At 36.4% G+C, this 18,089-nt stretch overlaps 2 protein-coding genes across 4 annotated transcripts in view; one reads left to right on the top strand and one right to left on the bottom strand.

The window, feature by feature from the left end:
- The first annotated feature begins 314 nt into the window (after nt 1-314).
- Nucleotides 315-10,561, top strand: METTL21C (methyltransferase 21C, AARS1 lysine). Of its 2 annotated transcripts, none has more exons than XM_064646109.1 (5): nt 315-557; nt 4,463-4,614; nt 5,918-6,060; nt 7,538-7,655; nt 8,170-10,561. In XM_064646109.1, exons 2-5 carry the CDS (start codon nt 4,473-4,475, stop codon nt 8,562-8,564), a joined length of 798 nt encoding a protein of 265 aa, XP_064502179.1. In that variant the 5' UTR covers nt 315-557; nt 4,463-4,472; the 3' UTR covers nt 8,565-10,561. The 2 variants fall into 2 exon arrangements, with proteins under 2 accessions (XP_064502179.1, XP_064502180.1); XM_064646110.1 differs by lacking the exon at nt 315-557 and adding an exon at nt 664-792.
- The window catches only part of TPP2 (tripeptidyl peptidase 2), a 55,838-nt gene continuing 44,351 nt past the window's right edge, over nt 6,603-18,089 (bottom strand). For both annotated transcript variants that reach the window (XM_064646107.1, XM_064646108.1), the window contains 3 exons: nt 16,897-17,104; nt 10,443-10,562; nt 6,603-9,821 (listed from right to left, as the gene is read on the bottom strand). In XM_064646107.1, coding sequence (XP_064502177.1) covers nt 9,732-9,821; nt 10,443-10,562; nt 16,897-17,104 — 418 coding nt within the window. In that variant the 3' untranslated portion in view covers nt 6,603-9,731. The remainder of the gene's footprint in view (nt 9,822-10,442; nt 10,563-16,896; nt 17,105-18,089) is intronic.

Below are 18,089 nucleotides of genomic sequence, written 5' to 3'. Positions count from 1 at the left end.
GAAACTTTTCCAAGAAGGAGAAAGGAGGGCAGAAGGGCAGCAAAGGAATAAATGCATATAAGCCTCTAAAATTCTTGAACCATGATAGGAATACACATTTGATTTATCTCCAACATCTACAACATCCACCTGTTTTAAAAAAAAGCAACTGCAATGATGAAATTGGTATTTTCAGGTTTGCACTCTCAGTGGATATAATATCTCCTGTGGTTATGACCTGCACTAAAGACATTGGGAAAGTTGTTATTTCCTTAGGAATGTCAGTTCCCTATACCCCCTGTGACTCAGGACAGGGGAGGGTACCCAGAGCTTCCCCAGCCAGACACTCAGCAGGGCAAGTAAGACTTGACCTTTTCCTGGCAGTAAGTAGGAGCTTCACAAACTTTTCTCTGCACTCGGGCTGCTGCCAAGTGGCCACACACGTTATTTATGCTCTAGTTTGCCCACAGTAAGTTGCTTGCTTGGTTCAGCTCTGCTGACCTAAGGCAAACACAGGGAACACTCCATCTGCAAAAACAGAACAAGAGGCTGGAGGAAACTGAACCTTATTTCTGAAGGTTAGTATGCTTGGGACTTCAAAGTCTAAAAGAGTTTTCATTTTGTACTGCAAATGTGGAAGAGTTTAGTGTAACATATTAAGTTCTTTGAGCGCTGCCTGGTAATGTTACTCTAAATAGCCTGCAATCCGACTGGCCAGAGAGGAGAGTTATTCTTTTCAGGTGCACGCCTGTATAAAAAACCTCTGGAGCATGCATCCACCCACAGGAAACTTCCCGTGCCTTGTCACATCAGGTACCCACACAGCTGCTCAGCTAACCTCATCTGGCATGCCTTTGTGTTCTCTGCTAACTAACAACAGAATTACCTTTGCCTGAATTCTTGTATTTCAGGTCAGCTCTGTTTGCCAACAGAATCCAGCTTTCCTAACCCTTTCTGTTTTGTGAGGATTGACTGTCACTGCTGGTTTTCAGTATTTGGGTCCATTTACCTTGTGGATTGAAATATCATATAAGTTTCTTATATTGATATTCCTAGCATTGGCATTTTCTTTATTTCCTAGCATTTATACTGTTGTTTTTTGTTTTTTTTTTAATGTAATGTATGATAACATGAGAAAATTGCATGAACCTTAAGAAACAGAGATGTTACTGTGTGGTAAGAGTCTATGGTTAAGCCCTGTCTTGCAAAGAACACACTGTAATTACATTTCCCATGTGAGCAAATGAAATTGGCTTTTGCCCAAATACTTCAGACTAAACCAGAGTACACTGTGCAACTTTGTGTAGAGGTGAGAGCAACACATGTCAGCAGAATTGTGTTTACATTAACACTCAATAATCTACTTTTTTTTTTTTTGCCACATAGCTAGATTTGAAAAGCTCTTTCTAAGCAATGGATTTCAACAGTTTAAGAGGCACCAAGTTTATTATTATAGGGGATAAACTGTGTTACCTTAAGGTTTATCATCATCTTACAATTTGCCCTTAAATGTTTGATTACCTTGTTAATTCTATGTGGTATTGTCAAATAGATATAATTTTATGAATTATTCTTTCTTCCTTAGGTTTTGAAGAAATCAAATGTGATTTTGTAAGTTTTGTTCACAACAGCTTAAGGCTATTACTGAAGTCAATGCTGGTCTTAAAACTCTGAAAGAATTTAGATGATTATTTCCCAACAATTTGGAAAAAAACTGGCTGCTCACATTCAGAAAAAGCCAACACTTTCAAAGGGAACAGATTTTACTTGCAACATTATTAAATCAAAATTCTTTTAGAGATATATAGTTTTCAGTAAAATATGGAACAGAAAAATATCAAAACAGCAAGAAATATTTTTTATAATTCTTGAAGCGCATCAACAACTTGACCATATTACATATAGAGGGTGTAAAAATGCAACCACCTATTTGCAAATAGCTTCTCAATACTCACCTGTAGTCTTCAGGTAGTTTGCCACTTAAAATGATAAAATAAAGCTGTGCATCAATAAGGCCAAGACACTAATATTCTTGAATTCTTGAATTTATATGACTAAAACTGTCCTGTAGTTTGCAGCTAAAAAAACAAGCCATACTTTTAACTCCTATGAAATATATAACATAATAATTATGGCAATAGAATGTGTGTATATATACACACACACACACACACATATAAACTGCTTTCTGTTTAGCAAAAGTTACACCTATGATATTAATATAGCATCTTGAAGCCCCAGTGATAAACCAGAGCCCAGTGTGTTAGATGACATACAAATGCAGAGTGCCTAGTGTTTATCAACAAACTTGTATTTATTAAGCATGTTTTCAAACTGTTTTCTGGAATTCACCACTACCCACAGCTTACTGAAATTGTGGCCTGTTGCAGTGACTCGTTTAAGGAAGGAAAAAAATACAGAGGGATCACTTTCTACTCAGACTGACAATTTACAGTTTACTCATTAAACAAGCACTTCTGGTTTTATACATGGAAAAGTACTGGACAAGATAAAGTTTCCTCCTGCTGTTTAATTTCAGGATTGGCTTTTTCATTTATATAGCACAAATTTCATTCTACAAGACCCTTACAAAAAAATCCCCACCAAAACAAAACAAAACACTCATCCCAAACTCCCCGAATATGACAATGTAGTGCTCTGCATGTTTCAGCATGAAATGTTAAGAAGACTGGGTCTTTAACCAACTGTTTTCTGGCTTTAGCCATCACCAGTTCTGACAGATTCTTCTCGTTTCATTATGTACCTTCCAAATTGCCCAAGTCTTATTTTTCACAGAGATTTCCTAAAACATTAAAACATGACCAGATTTTATTCTAGCTCAAGGCATGAAGGAAGTATTGCTGAAAACTAGAAGTCTACTTTTGATTACATGAGAAACCACTGTTGTTGGAAGGAGGCACAATGTCATGTGTGACCTGTGAACATGGATGAATTCACTCGTCAGGGAATGCCGTAACTGCAGCATTAACTTCAGCCTCTTAAATACTGTCATCACATCTGAAATCACACGCAAAAAGTGCACAGCCAGAACTTGTTACTAGCCAGATGGAGGGCCTCTGAAGAAAAGAAAATCAAAATCTGCAGAAATCAATTTCCTTCAAAGCACTCTTTTCTGAAACAGTACAAAATTGCTGTCAAGACTGAGCAAATGCAGTGTCAGAGGAATTAGAATCTAAATCCCATCCTTGTGAATAAACAGAGCAATAAGGAATATATCACGTATCAGTAAAACTGCAATAGTGTCAATATCATGTGCAAATAAACCACTCACACAAGTCAGCAGGTACTCTGCTCCTTAAAAAACTACCTGCAGGCATTGCTGAACTTTTTGGTCACTGCCAAACATTTACCGCTTCTGGTCAGGATATCCACAACAGCCTCCTGCAGTATGATGCAACCCAAATTATACAATGCTTAGTCTGCAGTGCCTGTGGCTGGAGAGAGCACATATGCAGTCTCAAGACTGAGCAGAATGGATAGATGTTTTCATCATGGACAAAAACATAGCTCACTCCAGCTGTCAGGTTATGTGGGAAGGGTGAGCTTGTACAGCCTCTGGCCAGAGCAAGTTATGAACCATTTTTTTGCTCTTTACTGTGTGTGTATACTTTATCTATTTTTCTATCTATCTACACACACAGATATATGCTGGTGCTTCACTGAATAAAATTCTAGTCAAGCAAGAGGTGTCACCGACATATTACTCCCCAGGCAAATTTAGATCCAGTCCTATTCCTGCTTTTATTGATGTTAGTTGGTATCAATCAGTTCCTTTTTAGGCTGGGTGCTGCCCTGTACACTGAGGATCCACAATCATTCACAACACACACAATTCTCCAAAAAGCCCTACGGATTCAAACTGCTCACTGTAATGATTTCCTGACTGCTATCTGCATACTCTGCAGTTCACTGCATTTCAGAGTAATTCATTAAGCTGTTCTGCAAGAAAAGGCAGGGAAGAGAAGGCAACTGGATGCTAAGAGACAAAATCAAGAGCACTGGCTGCAGCAAATGAAACAGTTTTATCTCAGGAATGCCAAGTCCCAAGTTTTTTGGAAAACAGTAAATTGTACAGATTAAAAGTCATAGATGTTAAAAGACAGTTATCTTTCTCAGTTATTGCTTCAATTGATAAAAGTAGCTCAATTTTCAGACTGATTAGTGGCATCAATTCAGTGACATAATGCTAAGATTCTGTATAAGTGTTAAAATAAACACAATAATAAATATGATAAATGTGATAAAATAAAAATTCTGATAGCATTACTGCATTATCAGAAAGTGATCATAACACTCAGTGGAGTGGGAATATCACATGTCATCCTGTCCCTTCAAACCATCACTGAAAAAAACCCCCAAAAGGCCACCAAAGTCCACCCAAACTACTCATGTCTTCTTCCAGTCATGTCTCATACAAAGAGTGCCTGCAAGATTTTACATTAGTTTTCCCCTTCTGTTTCAGCTCTTCTGCTATGATCTCTGCACAGCAGCCACCATTTCCCAACAAAATTCAAAGAGCAATGGACTGCCAATCTGAGGAAGAAGAAACCTGTGAAGAGCAGTGTGACTCTGAAAACTGCACTTGCAGCTCCAAGCATGCAGAATCTGACACAGGTTTAATCCCATTTAAATTCTGCAATTGCTATGGCATGCTAGCAGTTCATATTTTGATTTTTATCAGTCTTCAAATAGTAGATGTCACCATGTCACTTTTCCTTTTGACATCCAATTTTCCCATTTCTCCTTATGTTTGCATATATTATCAGACCAAATCTACAAAAAAATTACTATCTCCATAATTCAGATGTATATTTAAAAAGGTCTCTGAATTTTACTTGGATATCTAAGAATTATTTGTCAGTTACAATCAGAGATATGATTATAATATGCATTAATTGGCTGGCACTGTTGAAGCTGTGGTATTACAAATTTCAACAGGCTAAACTGCTCCAACAGCTACCAAGGATTCCTGGCAGGCAACAATTAAAATCCATGCTAGCCAGAGCAAAATTTTTCTTTGCAGTTAAGGTTAATTCTGTGCATATCCTGCTAACAGGCTTCCAGCAACAGTACAGTCATTCAGATCTGTGTCCTTGTTTTCAGTGAGATCAGATGGAACAGTTCAGCACAGCTCTTCTGAAAAGCCTCACCCATGAGCCTGCTTGCTATGATGAGACACGCTAGCACAGCCATAGTACTGACTTGCTGAACCACGCTGTTTTGTCAACACATACTTATCTTTAAGTATCTTACAACTCTCCTTCTGTGGAAGGATGCTTAAAAAACAACCACTAAAAAGAGTTAGGTTTTCTTCAATGAAAGAGGTAAATTCTAAACACTTCTTATTTAAAAAGACATTTGATGTTCTAGAGCTGTTGACCCCACAAATGAAATCTACAGCACAAACACCTACATACTATCTTCATACTCAGTATGAACTATCTTACCCCAAAATACAAGGTAACTCGGTCCTGAAAGTCTTCTAGCTGTAATTAGAACAACTTTATATTTGATTTAGTAAATTGCCCACGTGAACACTCAGAATGGCAGGAAATGACCATTGTTTCTTTCACTACCTGGTCAGCCAGAGTGTCTGCTTTTGGACAGCAGCTAGTCTTCACTGAAAGGGTGGTCAGGCATTGGAACAGGGTGCCCAGGGAAGCAATCAAATCACCATCCCCAGAAGTGTTTAAAAGATGTGGCACTTGAGAACATGTTTTAGTGATGAACACAGAGGTGCTGGGTTGGTTAAGGGTTAGATTCAACAATCTTCCAGATCTTTCCCAACCTTAATGATTCTGAAATTCAAGGCCAATGGCCTGACAGCTTTCTAGTCCGTGTGCCCACACACTATTTTTGCAAGACACTTTTTACCAAGTTGCATATAAAGACACCAATTTCAACTTTTCTCTCACAGGCTCACCAGTAACTCTCAAAATACTGCAGAACTGGGTTCCTAGAGTTTCGCACTACTTCGATAAAGAGCACTATACATACGCTGGCCACCGGATCATCATTCAGGAGTCCATAGAACACTTTGGAGCCGTGGTATGGCCGGGGGTAAGTGCATGACACGGCAGAAAGCTGACAGGACACAAGAGTAAACCATGACAGCAGCACATAAACATTAAGGAAGCTTTCTTAGATGATACTTCCGACAACGGAGGTTTCCCTACGCAGGACAAAGACCTTCAGCAGAAAGCTCTGCCCTAGGGTAATTTGCCAGTTCACACCAAAAGGACTATGGCATTTAAGCATTTGTAAATTGGATGCAGGCGTTCAAAAAAATTCAGAAAGGGAACTCAGGAAGAAGCATTCAGCTTCCTTCATGTTTCCAATCAGTCACTGCTAGGAGGTAAGCAATCAGCAGTACAAAAAGGAGGCTGAAAAAGAAAATTGTGAGAGATTAAATAAAGGAGGTTATAACAATTAAACATGCTTCCTTTAAAGAACAGGCTGGAACAGCTCCATCACAGTACAGAAAACTACACTTGCAAACAGTTCTTCAATCTCTGCTTCTCCTGCTCTTAAAAACAGAATTTCACATGGACTGAGAAAACTGCCTTTGAGGGAAGAGAGGGTCAACGATAAAGACATGAAAATTAGGATTTCAAAATTTTCAGATCCACATTTATTTAAAAAGCTCACAAAAAAATGGCAGACAATTTCAAAACAATAGAAAGAAAGCATATGTGTGGGTGAAACAGTATCTTATTTTGACATGTCCGATCATCAATTCACACATTAATCAGGTGTCAGAATGCAGATGGTACAACTATCCAAGAAAATGGAGAGGTTGCACAAACTGGACTAGTGATTTATTAGCTGTCAGCTTTCTCAGAGTAGGTAGACAGAGTTGCATTATGAAAAGCACAAGAATTAAAATAGTAACACAACTCTAAAGAGAAGTAAAAGGGGGAAGACAGTTTCTTTGGCATCAGTTTATGTTGTTTATAAACAGCCCCTTTATATTCTATTGATAAGATCTTTACAAAGGCCTGATAAACAATATTTCCATACAGTGCTGTTTCCTTTTTAAAGTTTATATGATTACCAAGACAAGTGTCAAGTTGGTAAATAAATTTTTAATATTTCCTTTGCTAAAAAAAATTGAAACAAAAACAGGTTTTCCAAAAATCTCTGCTGAAGTCTGAATTTACTTGATAATAGCGATAATAAAGCATAACATTTATGATCATAAACCAGAACATTACTTTTTACATATTGTTAAATCTCGTTTGGTGCTCTGACTGTATGGTTTACATTTTACCACTGCCTATCTTGAGCTGTCAGAAGACTCACATAGAAATGTGTAGCAAATCCATATCCCATAAAAGTAAATTAAAAATAAACTGCTTTAATTTTTTTAATATAAAAAAACAGAGCATCGCAATTCTTTCCATATTACATTTTTATGTTACACCCTTCAGTGTTTTTCATTGTACTAAAAAAACCAACACCTTTGCATAAAAACATCTAATGAATTTTTGTGCAACTTAGCTGTTACCCTCTTACGGATATGTGTTAACCATTTTAGGCACTGGCTTTATCTCAATATCTGGAATCAAATCAAGAACAATTCAACCTCAAAGACAAAAAAGTTTTGGAAATTGGTGCTGGAACAGGCTTGCTTTCCATTGTGGCCTGTATCTTAGGTTGGTAAATTTGTATTTTCTTTTAGATTTTCTGTGAAAGATGATTTAGTCCTGCCACTGTGACTTTAAGGAAATGAAACAATTGAAATAAACTTCGTCACTGGTTGTTTGGTTTTTTTTAATGAAAATTATTGTAAAAAACTCTTTTGTTAACTACCCCAGTTACTGGCAAGGGGGAGGCTGGAGAAGTTACGCAGATAAAGTTTTATATATGTTTAACTACTTATCTATGAATTCTGCCATGTTTCAAGTGAAAGGATGAGAGGAAATGGCCTTAAAGTTAGATGTTTATTTTTTTTACTGTAGAGTGGTTTAGGCATTGGAATAAGTTGCCCATGGAGGTGGTGTAGTCACCATCTCTGAAGTTTTCAAGAGGCATCTGGATGTGGGACGTGGGGAAATGGTTTAGGGGTGATTATGGCAGAGCTGGGTTCACAGTTGGACCAGATGATCTTGAAGGTCTCTTCCAACCTTGATGATTCTGTGAATTGAAACAAATTCATGTTTTCTTTAGGAGCTCATGTTACAGCTACCGATTTGCCTGAAGTTCTTGAAAATCTCTCATATAATATTTCAAGAAATACACAAAACATGAATATGCACAAACCTGAAGTGAGAAAACTGGTATGGGGAGAAGGCCTCAACGAAGATTTTCCTGTATCAACTTACCATTATGATTTCATACTGGCAACTGATGTTGTGTACCATCATGCAGCTCTGGATCCCCTGCTAGCAACAATGGTGTATTTTTGTAAGCCAGGAACAGTATTACTATGGGCCAATAAATTCAGATTTACTACAGACTACGAATTTTTGGAAAAACTTTCCAATATATTTAACACAACTATTCTAGCAGAATTTCCAGAATCCAATGTCAAGTTGCTTAAAGCCACAGTAAGAGAAAATTAAAGAGAAAACTATCACTATTCTTGATTTAGTGGCAGGACCTCACAGTTTGGAATGCTTTGCAGGATTATGTTGCACCTTATGTGCATTTACATTTGTAAAGTCGCAGTTGTATTTAAGTTTTGCATTGCAAGTATTGAAAAAACTAGCAAGGCAAAGGATACGGCAATTTGTCTCTGGTTGATACATATGACCTGTTCAAACAGACCAATTTCCCTTCACTGAAGGAACAATTTTCATAGCAGTAGTCAGTAACAAGGCTTTAACAAAAAGCACTGATCTTCTGGGCTGCACTGAACTTTTGTTTGTAAGGTGTTTTCTTTCAGCAAGTTTTTTTTATGTACTAATCCAGAAACCAATACAATTTTTAGCTTCAGTATTTTTATTAATTATAAAAATCTTTTAAAGTATCAGAGTGCACATAGTTTTTTTTTGATCTTCAGCTTTGCACATTTATTCTGCTGTGGTTTATACTTTTAACATTAATAAACATATATGTATAGCTTTACAATATCCGATCAAGATGTAACTGTCTGGCACTTTTATACATGTATCAGTCTGTCCTTGATACTCAGCTTCACACAGATTTTTGAGTTTGTCTGAAATCACTCCAAAATGAAGATTTACAAGAGCACCTATGCATCAGCAATTCAAATACCGTAACAGTTTGAGAGGTTGAATTTTTCTTAAAAAAAATTAAATGTAAACTCTTGCAAACAATACACGTGTTCCATTATTTTCGTCTAATAAGTAAGAGTTTAGCCACTCCTGAAGTAGCTTTAAGGCCTTCATACAACTGAAATTAAGATCAAACATGTTAAAATTCAGTTTATCGTAAAAAATACAGAACTTTTACAGGTTTGCAGTTAAAAGAAACAGTTCAGAACCTAACATGCATGCAGTAAGTCTTTCCAACCTGATTCCAAATCCTTGGTGTTGGCAGTTCTGGCACATCCATTGCCAGCAATGGGATGCACAATAAGGAAACTCCCTAATTATAGGAGTTAGGTTAACAGGTATTAACTGTACCCAGGTGCCTTTACTGATAAATACACACAATTTAATAATCAGCATTCAGTAATGAAAACATGCGTTCGAATAAAAAGTCAAACTTATCTTTTCCTATCCTGCCCCATATAAAACCATTTTAATTTTACAACTGTTGATTTTCTAGAATACGCAATAATCAGGTGGATACATGACAGGAAGCCAATTCTCAGTGAAAGTTGCACAATGAGTCCATCCAAGCAACTTCATTAGCTGAAGAAAAAAAGCAGACATTAAAAAAAGAGTCATTCTTTTTAACATCTAAATCTAAACAAACACTGCACAGATATCAACATCTTACTAAAAATGTCAGTTATAGAAAGATAACAGATTGGAGAACTAGTGATCTTTGAATTCCTTAGTCCTGAAAGGGGGAAACTTCTGCCCCCCCATATGATCGACAGTCTTTTAACTCAATGCACAAAAATCTTGTCCTAGGAACTACCGTAATTTCCATTAATTCTCCACCTATATTCTACTAACAGTAATTATGATTAATAATAGTAAAAAATGTGGTTAAACAGCAACATAACAGGATTTTAAATATGCAGATATCTTTGGCTAAGCTGTCTACCTCCTTTATGCCCCAAAGGAAGTTCCAGAAAGTAAATCTGCTAAAATGAGTTACTCACAAATGAGTTATTCTAGAAAAAGAAAGAAGAAATCACTATCAAAAATGGAGGGCAAGCTACCAAAGCCTGGATAAAGATAAAATGTTCCATTTAGTGGTTTCTAAAATGTAAAAAGTATCAAAAATTCCAGAAGACTTATATCTTGCTCTTAAAAGTTTACTCAGCATGAACATAGTCCATTACTTGACCAAATACTGCTTACCTGAATGCAGTTTTTCAAGTTGTCCTTTGTTGGCTTTTCTTCTGCAAGTTTTGTGGCAAACTTGAGACCTCTCCCGTACATTTTATTTACCAATGCATGCTTATAGGCAAAAGTCAAAACCTACAATGCAAATTAAAAAAAACCAAAACAAATTAAGTATATCTTACAAGGTTTGACAAGTAATAGCAAATTCTGTTCAGGCAGAAGAAGTGATTCAAAATAAAACATTTACAGAAGATAGCTTTTTCTTTGCAGTAAAACAGATGATTCACAGTAGTAGTTATAAACGTGAACTTCCTAGAGACTATTTCTGACGAACATATTTGACTTCAGAACATCTTATGTAACACAGATGTCACTATTCTAATTTTTCATTTATCACATTTCTAGCTTCTTTGGATTTTCATTCTCTAGAGGCAACCGTATGGTACATTAAAAAAAAAATTAAAAAAAAAATCAAGAACCAGGCAGGTACATCTTCAACCCACAGAAGCAAAGACCCAACTGAGAATTTTGATTCCTAGGTAGTCACTAACTTACTGCAGAAAAAAGTATGAATGTACATAGTGAATGATATATATACAGACACAGACAGAGAAATGCACATAATTATAAAAAAGCAATGAAGACAGGTAAGCATGAAAACAAGCCTCAGGTTTCAGGTGAGCTCCTCACTATTGGTAATTTCTTAAGAAGAGATTATTAAAAAAGCTTTCTCTTGATAACACTAACTAAAGAGCCAGCTGACAGTCCCTATCAATGCAGTAACTCACATAAGCAAACAAATGTGTCTCCTTGAGCGCTAATGTGAAATAAATCAGGTTCTTAACACCAATCACTGATGGCATTCAGGGTGCTGCAAGATAGTTCATACCATTTCACCAGCTACAGCGTTAAAAATTAGAGCAATCAAGACACTTATCTTTTATTCCCTTTGGAACACTCATAGCAAATAGGTATTTTTTATTTTTTACTGAAAAGTGACATAGCAGTAAAGTTGGTGAATATGGTGGTATGTCTGTTGTTGGTAGTGTTTATGAAATCTTGTATTAGAGTTTGACATTCATTTCCCCTCATTCATTACAATATTTGTCCTTCCCTCTGACTCCACAATAAAAGTTAAATTTTCCCACTTAAATTATCCCATTAAGAAAAGCTAACAAAAACTCTTACAGGATTTTGGAAATATGCTTTGCATTATAGCATTAAAAAAAATAAATTAAATATATCTCAAGAATATAAACATTAAGGAACCAGAGACCTGAATCTTGCAAGGACTGAGGAACCCGTCTAATTTTAGCAGCCTGAACACTTTCATTTAGTGTTAATCACATGCACAAGTCTTTGCAGGATGAATATTTAAAGGACAGGTAAAAAAGAAATAACAAGCTCAATTATCAAGCAAGTAAAGGTGCAATTTTGAAGCTCCAAAATACTATGTCAAGTACTCAGAGTTCCTCATTCTTCTTCTTCTATCTTCAGGTACTTATTTTGCTGTGTTGAAGTATTCACTTAATCTGTTGTAGCTTAAAACACACACATATATGCAACAATGAGCATACAGCACCATTCACAGATACGATTTTCCAAATATTGCTATTGGAAAAACACTTTGCCATGCTGCATTCTCAATCCAATTATTCTGGATATTTTCCTAAAGCAAAACACATTAGCAAACATTTCTGAATAACCTCTCAGTGGATCCATTAGCATTTAGTTGGCTAAACTAAACTTAAAAAAAAAAATTTCCTTCTGTAAAAGATGATAGAACCACAAAACAAAAAAACAAACAAACAAAATAAAATCAAATGAAAAATGCATTGGAGCTCTCAGCAAATATAACATATCGGAGGCTAACCAGAAATAATGTCACTGCTCTATTAAGAAAGCTCTTACCTGACCCTCTAAGTTTTGAATGGTTATTGAACATCAGTGATAAAGGCAGGAGGAAAGCCACTTGACAGCATTTCTTTCGTAACAGGGCTTCCTAGAGTTTTTATGGCAAGAAAACAAAGCATTTTACGAAACACCCTTGCTCTGGCCAAATAAAAGTTTGGGTATTTCTAAATGAGAAAAAGGTTCTCTGCTGGACCAAAAGGTTGAAAACAATGCTCCAAGAGCTCTTGATAAAAGACAATTTCTATTGTAGTGCTTGGAAAAAAACCCTCAATCAACCGTATACAAGTTCAGTAAAACTACTAAAAATTCATTAGCACTTTAGAAGTTAAGAACAATCCATGAATTGCTTTAAGATCGGAACTGGTTTACAAACAAAAGATGTTAAGATATTTTACAACTTGTACACATGTTGGTCAAATTAAGCCTTATAACTATTGCAAGCTTTATAAGGTCACAGAAGTAAAGATTATGGTTCCTTGATGTGTGTAAACAAAATGTAACCTGGAATGCTATTAAGATATAAAACAAAAACCAGCTGCTATATGAATGTATAAAACCAGCAAAGAAACCAATTTGTAGTATCCAAAAGCAAATTTCTAGATGAAAGAAGAGGAATTAATTCAAAGTATATTAATATTATTTCATAATTGCAACAAATACAATTAGGGCTAGCTTTTACATCACAAGTGATACGGCCCAGAGATTGTACAAAGAGCGATAAGAAGGGTAGTAAGAAAAGGCAACACATACTTCTAGGATACTGAGGGGAGGAAAAAAAAAGATATCACTGTTAGATACTTTATTCCCCAAACTAATGGCCTGGAATACTCCACGTGCTAGGAGTCAGACCCATGAAAATGGCTGAACATCTGACTCCTAATTAGCTGCCTAACTTGCTATTGGCTATAAAGATGTTTAGGAGAGTAAAACGCTGAAACGATTTCTCCTAAAACATTTGTAGGGCTGAAATATTTAAAAACCTGAAAACACTCTTAGAAAAGTGTTTGAATCCAGCAACACTAAACTACCTAAAAAACCTGTTCTATTGTCCTAATGTTGTTACCTATGAAAACAGATTTGTATAATCAATTACTTCATTATTTAAGCAGTTGATTAAAATATATCTACATGTACAAATCGTTAAAATACTAGATTAAACAATATAATGTGTAGATAACATACTGCAACTACTTATTAAGAACACTGAGGTTATAATGTTTACAATTCCCAGCAAACAAGCTTTTTCAGGTAATGAACTATGGTAATTAACTTCTGTCGACTGTCCTATCCCAGATTAAAGTATTATTCATATAAAAAAATTGACTCATATTTTCAAGAGAGGGAAGGTAGTTAAGGAAATCAAGTATCCAGCAGCAAGTTTTTGGCAGTGACTGAATACAATCAGCTGGAAGAGACAGCTGCATCTAATGGTGCAGACAGTACTAGGAAAAATAATGCAGGCTAAAGATGTTTAAAGGACAAGATGAAAAAGTCTGCACCTTTTACTTGTTTTTAAATGTGACTTTAGGTTTGTCCCCAACAGCTAATAAAGGTTGAGGGGCATTAAATTATACAGATTGGTCATTCCCATTAACAAACATACAACATCCTACTACTCTCCTGTAGCAGCTTTGTTTAAAACTGAGGATTTTGGCCTACAAAATTTAAAGCTATGTTCTAGGTAAAAGAAAAACTGCACAACTTGTATTCCAGTACTGAAGACCCTACAGTGCTGTCATAAACATGTCAGCATAAGCAATCAAATGCTGCATAAAGCTGTCTCAACTAGAGTTTACTTGAAATGCTTTTGTGTACACAGGGGACATAAATATTTTCTTTCATGTTTCATTTAAAATGAACCTTCAGAGAAGAGCTGAAAGTGTGAACAAATGCACTTACTATCAAAAGGAAATTTACTTCCCTACACATTTGCTACAATACAGGGAACAAGCACGACATTTCCATGAGAAACAGGCAATTCAAGGAAACCAACAAATGCCCTGTGGCCACATAGGTGCAACAGCTGCAGAGGAGATATGAAACAAGTGACAGTACTTGGTTTACTAGAGAGTGAGCAGAAGCACACAGAAAAGTGATGACATTCCTGATTCATCTCTTTGTTTTCAAAAATTTACTTAGCCTTTTAATTACTGACATCTGGATGTAATTTGGTAGAAAACTTAGAACTAAAAACACTTAAAGCAATGTTTCTATCTAAAGCTCTCTATATATACTTGAATGACCAGTGCAGTATTCAAAAGCCTTATTTCCATGCTTTCTCATCCAGGTGTTCCATATTTCAAGTGCCATGTCCACATACAGAAGAGGTCCACATTTTAATTTACTACACAGTGCTTTAGAATAAGCTGGTTGCTTCTTGAGGATTCTCACTGAAGGACATTCATACAAAGTCTGTCTCCTGTCTGACTTGACTACTCCACTCTACCCTTCCTTCTCTTTCATTTCTGCGCTGGTTTTGGCTGAGCTAGTTTTCTTCATAGTAGCTGGTATGGGGCCCTGTTTTGGATTTGTGCTGGAAAGAGGGCTGATAACACAGGGATGTTTCAGTCATTGCTGAGTAGCACTTGCACAGAGTCAAGGCCTCTCACCCCACCTCACCAGTGAGCAGGCTGGGGATGCACAAAGAGTTGAGAGGGAACACAACCAGGACAGCTGACCCCAACTGACCACAGGAATATCCCACACTGTATAGTGTCATGCTCAGCATATAAAGCTGGGAGAAGAAGGAGGAATAGGGGAGATTTGGAGTGATGGCATTTGATTTCCCAAGTCACAGTTACATACGAGGGAGCCTGGCTTTCCTGGAGATGTCTGAACACCTGCCTACCCATGGGTAGTGACAAACGAATTCCTTGTTTTGTTTTGCTTGTGTGCGTGGCTTTTGCTTTACCTGAAAGTTCTCACTTTTACTCTTCCAGTTTTCTCCCTCATTCCACCGCAGGGGAATGAGCAAGCAGCTCTGTAGGTCTCCTGACCATCAATCAGTTTAGATTTCAAATTGAGTAGTAAAACCAAGAGGAAAAAGAAGACAAACGTACTACATAAACAGGATGGAAGTAATTTCCATACGAAATGCTACAGAAATGTAAAACAGTTTTGTTGGCTTTTCAGTACCAATTTAACAATACAGCAGCATAAATTTTCAGAGCAAAATCTGAATGTGCACTTAGACAAATCCATTCTTAAGCCACTCAAAGAGAAAGGTTCAAGTTCCTAATCTGTAGAACTCAAATCAGTCACTTATTCCCGCCCCAGAGCATTCAGCTCAACAATACCTGGAATCACTACGTGTCTTGAAAAAAAAAGCCATTAACAAAGAGTGATAAACTCCTAACAGAACGTCTATATAGGCATTTTTCCCCTGAAATTCTATCAGCTTTAAAAAATAAAAACCAAAAGACAGAAGTAAGCCAGGAGTTACTATACTGGAACAAAGTACTGCATTTACAAACAGATAGCAAGAAAATCACGTACCAAGGAATATGATTAAAGCACAAAATCTGCTACCACAGAATATTATAATAAGTTAATGATTAGGAGAGGTATGCTGAAAAGATGTATGGGTACAAGGGTATACACACTAAGCGAGAGTGAGCACCATCAAACTTCTTGTTCAGGCCTCCACCTAAAGCATAAGTTCTTACACGAAGTTTATTTACTGCCAAGGAAGTTAAATGTTATGGGGCTTTTTTTTCCTCCACTTTCAAAGTTTTTCTTTTTTAACTACTTGAAGTGCGTTTGTAATTTTACTCAATTATAAACAAATACATTGGTCACTTCATCTTCTACTAAAACAGTCACATGTGACAGCTACGTACAGCAACTACATAGCTCAACAGCCAAAAATACAAAGTCATAACCTTTATAAATTAAAAGCTACATAACTAATCACCTACAATGACTTTTTTTTCCTTCTGGAATAACTGTCTTGAATGAAGCAGACAAAAAAAAAATTCAAGTCTCAGGATCAGGAACCTTGAAATGTCAAGAAAGTCTGTGCTAATAAAAACATAAGTGTAATTATTTCCAAGGGATTCTTCCTTTACCTCTACAGATACTACTGACAGCAAAATGCAAAACTTCTCTTGTCCATGGTGTGGAAGAGACTACAGCATGCAGGACTGAACAGAGTAGGGTTGCTGCACACTTCTGTGTGCACAGCTACAACAGTGCAGAGGTTAATCAAAAATATTCCCTGGAAAGTACAGAAAGAAGCAATTCAATAAAGCAAGTAGCTTTTTTATGTAAATCTGGTACTGTCCTATACCCTTCCCTTAACCTCTACATTCATATGCACAGAGATGGGCTTACTGTGGATTTGAAAGGCTTGGCAAAATCTCTGTGGAAAAAGGTCATTTAGGAAGCACAAGATATGGGGACAGCATGAAAAAGTACAAGGGAGGAATGTACGAGGCTGTGCACACAAAGGTGGTGCATAATATCAGAAAAGGTGGTGCATAATATCAGAAAAGGTGGTGCATAATATCAGAAAACCCAACATGCAAAAGAAAAAATATCTGTCGTGGTCTCTTACCTTGCTGTCAAAAAGATCAGTCCATTTTGTTGTTTCCCAGAATGTCTCTGTCAAAACTTCTGAGCACCTCTCATGATCCTCATCTTTGCCCTCTGTATCACTGGAAGCAGCCCCTTCTTGGGCCTGCAGATGAAGCAGTTGGTCAGCCAGTGCACTTCCTTTTCGACAAAGTGCATCCACTAAAGTACTCTTCTGTTTTTCCATTTCACTAGAAAAAGAAAACAGCATGAAAAAATATTTAGAATTTTTGCAGATACCTCATTAAGAACAGAATCAGTGCCAACTGAGTTTACAGTAGTTAGTATACGCAAAATGAAAATAAGCACAAAGATAATTTTTAAACCAAGGCTAGTTACTATAACTTAAAATAATCATAAAAAATTACCTTAAGACACTGTGCATTACAGAAACTCAATCATTCTTCTAAGTCTGAAATGCCTTTGACGTCTCAAGGCAAGGGCAACTCAGACTTGTAAAAGTAAGCCAGCATTTAGATATGCAGCTTTATAGTTCCTGGCATTATCAACAGAGAGAGTTGAATCCACCACTAACATAAGCAGATACAATTCTGCTGACTTCAAAGGAATTGCATCCATTTAAAGCACCATTGAATCTGGTGTTTAATTTCAGATGTTAGATTCAACCGCATGACCTAATGGGTCAACTTACCAAGAAATGTTTAGAATGAAGTTTATTATGTCATGGCTTTGCTTTTACAACAGCAATTCTAAAATTACCCACAAATCTGAATTCGGGATAGCCAGAACAGATAGACTAGATTTACAACTGAAATACGCTATTTTAATATTAATATTAATTAATATTAATCAAAAAATATGCATCTCCCATGTCTAGGGCCTAATCTTCAAATCTGCTGCTCTGTTCATGACTAAAACAGCATCGTACTACGTCCAGCAAAATCCACCACTTATTCTCTAGACTAGGATGTCACCTTCAAAACAGTGTCTTCTTGGAGATCTATATATACACACTGGTAATAAGGAGGAACAATCTAAAACTAAAGAAAAACAATGAGTCTCAAAAATACTCTGCAGCAGAAGTATGGTCATCATGCTTATCACAAATAAAATCTTTTGCAAGCAGTTAGTTCTTTGGCTGATGTCAATTTTGTCTTCAAATACAGATCTGAATGGTTGCAAAAGATAAAGAAAAGGCATGTAGCATTCAAAACA

The sequence above is a fragment of the Pseudopipra pipra genome, chromosome 2 (genome assembly GCF_036250125.1).
Source record: "Pseudopipra pipra isolate bDixPip1 chromosome 2, bDixPip1.hap1, whole genome shotgun sequence".
NCBI classification, from domain to species: Eukaryota; Metazoa; Chordata; class Aves; order Passeriformes; family Pipridae; genus Pseudopipra; species Pseudopipra pipra.
Note: the sequence above shows the minus strand (reverse complement) of the source record. Positions and strands in the feature narration are given on the sequence as shown.